At 49.4% G+C, this 7,133-nt stretch overlaps 1 protein-coding gene across 1 annotated transcript; it reads left to right on the top strand.

The window, feature by feature from the left end:
* The first annotated feature begins 209 nt into the window (after positions 1-209).
* Positions 210-4,798, top strand: LRRC10B (leucine rich repeat containing 10B). The gene has a single exon (XM_078680616.1). It carries the CDS (start codon positions 1,782-1,784, stop codon positions 2,727-2,729), a length of 948 nt encoding a protein of 315 aa, XP_078536742.1. The 5' UTR covers positions 210-1,781; the 3' UTR covers positions 2,730-4,798.
* The last annotated feature ends 2,335 nt before the right edge of the window (positions 4,799-7,133 follow it).

Raw genomic sequence — 7,133 nt, 5'->3', positions numbered from 1 at the left:
CTGTTCACATCACAGCTACTTGGGCGTCAAAGAACAGTCTTCAATTCGACGATAGTTTACCCGAGAGTTTCTCTAGTCTCCACTTACAAGAACAGAGTCGCACCTGTCACTAGACCCCGCCCTTCCTTCTGATTATTGGTTGGAGCCCGCGCGTCGCCGGTCTCCTTGGAAACGCGAACCGGGGGCTTCCTATGAGTCTGGCTGAGGGATAGCAGAAAGCAGAGCAGATAGCGACCCGGAGCTGGGACAGCAACTCCTTGCCATTCGAGTGTGGCGGCGTAAGAACTCTCCAGCCAATAAGCAACATGGAATGCGGCGCGAGGACTTCGGCCAATAAAGAAAAAGAATGAGCCTTGGACTGCCGGGGGAGGATGCTGCGATCTGGACCTCTGGGTTCGAGTTCAAACACGAGCTGCTGCTTTTGATGCGCATAAAACGCCGAGGCTGGTCCCTAAAGACAGAAGGAAGATACCTTCCGGTTTCTGTGAAATGTAGCATCTGAGGAGCAAAAATCCGCAGCGGCTGATGTATCAAACCCTGGCGAATCCTTACCCAGTGGGAGTTTTCTGTAGAGGGTACGTTTTAGTTCTTGTCGTGGGTGATCTCATTGGTTAGATGGTAGCTCCCGGTGGGTTCTGTGCCATAGGATGGCCACTGGGCCAAGCGCGGCTGGCCTCGGTACGTAGATGTTATCTTCAGCAGTTAGAACATTTATATGCAAATGCTACCTCTTAGTGTGAAAGACATTACCAGGTAGATGGTACTTCCTGGCATGGATGACCTTAATGGGTGAATGGTTGCACCTTGGTTAGCAGTGATGAGTGCCTTGTCTTGGGTATTTAATTAGGTAGATGCTTTGTTAATCTTCTTAGATGGATGTTGGCTCTTAAACAATCTTTTATGGTAGATGTCCGCTTTTATTGCGGTTGAATTTCTTTGGTAAATATTAGTTCCTTGGTGTTTGGGTTCTCTATAGGAATATTTTAGCTATTGGTTTTGGTGTACTTCTTTGGTAAATGTTGAACCACTGGTATGGGTAATCTCCTTTAGTAGATGTTCTTTTCTAGCTTCGGGTGATTCCCCTGGGTGGATATTATCTCCTCGAATGGGTGATCCTATTTGGTCACTATTAAGCCATAATATGGCTGATTGTGATTGTTAGGGGATAGCTTCTGGAGTGTGTGATCTCATTTTGTGCATGTTAGATCCTGGTGTGGATGAACTTACTGGTAGATGGTAGCTCCTGATGTGGGTTACCTCATTGGGTAGACGTCAACACCTCATGGGGATCTAATTGGGCAGATAGGAACTCTTAGGGTTAGTAATCCCCAGAATTAGAATTTAGTCCATAGAGTATTGGTCTCCTTCACTCGCTGTTAGCTCTTTTTTGTGCACAATCTCTTTCGGTTGATGTTATTTTTTATTTATTGTGGTTGATCTCCTAGGTGGATATTAGTTCCTTTATGTTGATGTTTTCTTTAGCTATATGTTAGCTCCTGGTGTGGGTAATCTTCTTGAGTAGATGTCAAATTATTGGTGTGGTTGATCTCCTCAGTAGATGTTAGATCTTTGTTATTAGTGATAACCCTGGTAGATGTTCAGTTTGGTTAGTCAGTGCACTGGTAGATGTTAGTTACTTGCTGTGGGTGGTCAGTCTCTGTAGATATTAGTTCCATGGTGTCCATGAGCTCACAAAACAGCCCTCTTCCTGTGATGCAGCAAGTGAGAACATCTGGGGTCCTCCCCACTGCCCAGCTTTGGCCAGGGCCGGCCCCCTGAGCATGGGTGGTGTGTGCAGTGCGATGCCAGTGCCCCTTGGAGAAGAGCAGTTGCCTGAGGGTGCAGAAGAACAGCTGAGTAGTGGGGATCAGACACTGGAGTTGAGTGGGCGCCGGCTGAAGACTTTGCCAGTATCTGTGTGTGCCCTGGCTGAGCGCCTCCACAAACTCTACATCAGCAGCAACGGACTGCGAGAACTGCCGGAGGAGCTCAATCTGCTGGAGAACTTGCGTATTCTGGCCTTAGACTTCAACAAGCTGGAAGAGGTCCCTGAGGCCCTCTGCCACTTGCCTCGGCTCTCTCGTCTCTACCTGGGAGGCAACCGTCTCCAAGACCTACCCCCCTACTTTGAACAACTGCAGAGCCTGCGCTGCCTGTGGATCGAGAAAAATTACCTGCACCATTTTCCTCGGGTGCTTCTACGTCTTCGGGGCCTCAAGTCGTTGCAGATGGGGGATAACCGTCTCCGGGGACTTCCCCAGGACTTGCCCACTGCTATGACTGGACTGCGGGGCCTCTGGCTCTATGGCAACCGCTTTGAAGAGTTTCCGCTGGTCCTGCTTCGGATGTCTTTTCTGGAAATCCTTGACTTAGATCGCAACAAGATTGTCAACTTTCCAAGTCTTTGCCACCTGACGAACCTCCGCCTTTTCTCCTTTGACCACAATCCAGTCAAGGCACCACCAGCAGTCTCTGACAAAGTCACCCTGGTGGGGGAAGGCGCACAGGAAGTGATGCAGGAGAGAGCTGAAAAGGAACAGCAGCTGAAGGAGGAAGAGGAGCAACAGGCCCAGGAGCCACTGCATGGTATACTGAAGAACAGCTCTACTTTGAGTGCCGGGGAGAGCTTCTCTGCCCTGGATGAACCTGACCAGGACCAGGAAGACTTCGAGGAGGATCCAGAGGAGTTTGAGGAGGAGCTGTTCTTTGAGGACGATGAAGAGACGTGACAAAGTGATGGATTTGCTGCTGCTAGATCATCACGTGCCCTTGGATTTCAGGGCACCTGACATCACCAGCTCCCTGGCTCGACTGATTCTGACAAGCGTTGAGTATGAAATGTGGCCATGTGGGCAGGTTGTCAACATGAAGAGTGTTCTCTTTGTTCCACAGTTGGAAAAGCCGCAGGGCTGCTGCCAGTGATTGAAGGGGACACCTGCTGACCACCGGGCTCTTCATGCAGATAAGTGGCGCTGCAAGGGTTTTTCTGGAAAATAATCTTAGCAGAAATATGGATGGACCTGAGCCTTTCCGTACTGGGACCCAGCTGCAATTTCAAGTGACAGCAAAGCACCAAACTGCCCTCAAAAGTGCCTTGGATATCTGTGACACATGCCTGAACAGTGCTACTCTGATCTCCCACGTTGGACATGCAATCTCTGGTGAGACTTCAGAGGTGAACTCCGGAGACAGCTTTAATGAGTCTCACCACGTAAAGCGCTCCAGCGCCCTGATTATGGCTTTGTGTATCGTCTATTCCTTCCTTTACTGGGGACCTTCATCCTGAACAGTCTATGGTCCTGCAGAACCTCAACTCGCTGGAACGGAGCACACTTGTCCTTATGCGCTCTCACTTGGGACCACCTTCACCCTCAAACCCCTGAAGAGAGCACCTTCTTGACCCATCCATAATGCACTTTTGTGTCTCCCAGAAGAAGACATTTGTTTTTTTGCACCCTCTTTTGCCACCAAGAATGTAATTTCGTGGCCGTTTTGCACTGTCTCTGAAGTGAGCCCCTAACCCTCTTGCACCACTGACCAAAGAATACCTTGGCTCTAGGCATGCCCTCAGAAGTGGAAACAGTGCACACTCAGTCGAGAGCATGCAGGCCCTCATATCTACTACAAAGAGAGCCCTGATGCTTATAACACCCACCCCCAGCAAAGAGCCCTCTTCACCTTTAGCGCTCTCTCTTTTCTCTCTCGCTTAGGAAGGCCATATGACCCATACACCCCCAGAGTACCCTCACCCTCAGGCGCCCTAATCCTTGCACAGTGGCACACCGCGAACACCTCTGTAATCAGCAGTGTTTCTTCGCATCACCAGAAGGGAGAACCCTAGCCGATATATGTATCTTAAAAAAAAACACAGTTGCCCCTCTGCATACCCAGACAGAAAACAACCTGGCCTCTGTGCACCCCGACGAAAGAGACCTGTAGCTCATTAGCTTTTTCCACCAAGAGAAGGGTGCAGTGGTCCTTGCGTGGCCATCACCTTCACAAGAGAGCATCCTGGCCCTTATGCGCCCCCAACAGAGAGAACATAACAGCATATGACCCCTCGAAAGAGAACTCCTTGGCACTCATCCACTCCCACAGGGGAGCATCATTTCCCCTTTGCCTCCCCAGAATATTCGGGAGGAGTTCTTGTGCATGCACCACAAAACAAGCTCCTGTGCATTATGCATCCACTTACGAGTGGACTGTCTGCCCTTTGCACTACCTAGAAGCGAGTACACACTGCCCGTGTTTCACCCCCTTGGAGTGCACGGATGACTGCGCTCCCTCCCACCGACCTCCGCAGCTGTCTGCTGTGAGAAGAAGCGGCCCAGACCCCGGGCCTGCTGAGCTCTGGCAGCCTTTGTATGGCGAGGAAGACGCAGAGACACTTCTCTGCCAGTCGGGACACAAGTTTCCATTCCCATAAATGGGCCTAGAGGCTTGTGAGCAGGCCCCGTACCGGTCCTGCCTGCGACAATCATGAAAGACTACGTGGATGGGGTGTGGGGGTTCAGTGATGAACTGTGGCCCTGCCCCAAAATGTACTACTGCACAATGAGGGTTTAGGATTTCACCTCAGGGATTCACCCTCCTCCGTTTACCCTCAATATTCACCCTCCGGGCACCAGCACAGCATTTTACCCCCAAATCTCACCTCCGGGCCTTACTTCGTAAATCTGCCCCGGGACCTCACTCCGAGGGCCCCTCCCCCCTCAGGAGCCAGACCCCCATTCTCAGGGACATCGGGGAGTGGAGTGGGAACAGAGAGTATACTCATTAAAAAGACAGCTCCCTCTCAGTGACAGTCTGGCTGTCTTCCTTCCAAACGGATATTGTTCCCGGCGTGCCTTGAAGAGTGTGCAGGTAAAATCCGCTGAGAGGAGGCGTGTGGCCATGGGGATGAGCGGGGGAGAAAGGCAAGTTTGGATTGATGCGTGGCGCGCGCGTGTGCCCTCCTTTCGAGAAGCGTGGGCTCCTCGGGATGGGAGCAGTGTACCGAGCGAGGCGAGAGAAGCCTCGAGTAGGCAATAATGTAGCGCGCCTCCTGTCGGAAGCGGAGTGCATGCGTTGCATTGTGATGCATATGTGAACGCTGTGTGTGACCCGGGAAGTTAGTACACGCAGCCGAACACTGGCAGTTTGTTTGGACCTCGGCGAAGCAATTGCTGTGCACCTGTCCCCGAAGAGGAGCGTGTGTGTGAGTGTTGTTATAACCCCCAGTTTAGGGAGCAGTGTGTGCACCCCGTCGGATATTTTGAGCGTTCATCACTGGAAAAAAAGGTTTATGTGTGTGTGTGTGTGTGTGTGTGGTGTGCGCGCGCGCGCTCTGCGTGTGGAGAGGGCGCTGCACTGAGGGTTGTAGAGTCACATTTACATTGCTCCTCAGACCAGTATATAAAGGAAGAGAATGGCTACTCTTTTACTGTATATTTCGAGCTCCAACGTGTCTAAAACAATGACAGCAGAAACACTAATAATCATCCCTGAATGGTTTTTCATTACAAGCAGAAGGTCAAAGCTAATGATTGCACCCTTCTCTTAAGTACACAATCAGGGCTGGGTACACTGTAAGAGTTCAAGAGTGTGAAGGAAAATAGGATGCACCTTTAATCAATGCATTTCACGAATAGGACTCGGGTACGTGCACCCACCAGTAGTCACACCATTCAGTTCAGACCTTCATAATTGAACTCACCTAAGATAAAATTACAGGTCTTTCATTTTAAGGTTGAAGCATAGTTGCTTTCAAGTGTTAATTACAGTCTTTACTAATCCAGTAATAGCGGATTGCTGTGCGCGCTCACAGAGATGCCTGGAAAGAGAGATACAGCTCATGTTAGTGGCGAGTGGTCAGTAGCAGAGGGTAATTACTAAGTCACCATTAGCCACCTTGGAGTGTCACTCTTAAAACTATAACCCTCGTTATGAATATTGGCACTAAACTACAAACTGGACTATGATTCCGTACCTGAAATTATTGGGTCTGAAAGCACCAGATCCGGTTTTAACAGGTTCGCATTCACACCTGGTAAAACACATACCTGGAGAGAGGCAGGGGTTGAGGGCAGTGGAACAACATGATCCCTGCATTCACCCTTCAGCACCACAGGAGGGCAGAGAACACTGCCAATACAGGTCACAGGCTCCCCTTCAGCTCAGATGCGCTTCCTGAAGCCACCCTCTGACCTACATTGACCCCTCCGCCACTTGCATTTCAGCAGGTGGTAAATGTCAATAGATTTATCAGCAGAATTCAGGAAAACCACTAGAAAAGAACCCGTGATTTTGGTTCCTCATGCTTATTCCCAATGCCAGTCCTATCAATGCAAAAAAAATAAGTGAATGTACTCATCAAATTGACCTGTGGGTTGGGGGCGGAGTTTGGAGCGGTGCTAGCTTCACTCATTTAATCGGAATTAGACTTTTTCAGTGCATTGTGCTAAATATACATTTCTGCCTTTTTGCAGTATTCATTTTTGCCCTTGCATGTAGAAGGATATATTTAGGATCCCTTTCCCTGCTCCCTTCAGCAAGATAATCTACTTCAGATTCCAATATTTTAATAGTATCCTGGTGGTTACTGATTACTTTGCTGATAATCAGGTAACAGGTTTGGGATACAAAATTGGCTCAGGCACCTTAAAAAAATAGTAGCCCACATTTGCAGATTGAGTCTTTTCTCAAAACACTGTTTCGGTGTTTTAAGTGTTATAAAAAGGAGGGGTGTTTCTATAAAAGAGGCAAGTTTTCTTAACTTCACTGAGATAATAAAAAATACAAATGTTGCCAGGACTCGCACCTGAATATAAGTGAGCCTACTTCTGCTCAGGCCCCCCACCCTTGCTCAATCTGCATACATTAATGGGCCGGTCCAGTGAAAGACTGGGAGTGATACCTCCGCCTCGTTGGTAAAAGGGAGGTAACAGAGGCCCCTCTGCCTCACAAAAGGCCGCTCAGACCCCCCACTGGGCTGCTGCCATCATCTGAACTGCACAGAAACAGCCCATATCGGCTACTACGCTGGCTAAAAAAAGTGGGCCACAGTTGATACTGGGCCATTGATCGAGTGCCCGTTTTACCAAACTTAACATGGTAGCCAGGAAGTGTAAAACAGAAGATTTGTTCCGCATTCT

Source organism: Lissotriton helveticus, chromosome 3_1 (assembly GCF_964261635.1).
Source record: "Lissotriton helveticus chromosome 3_1, aLisHel1.1, whole genome shotgun sequence".
Classification (NCBI taxonomy): Eukaryota; Metazoa; Chordata; class Amphibia; order Caudata; family Salamandridae; genus Lissotriton; species Lissotriton helveticus.
The sequence above is the reverse complement of the archived record's forward strand: the minus strand, read 5'-3'. Positions and strand labels throughout refer to the sequence as shown.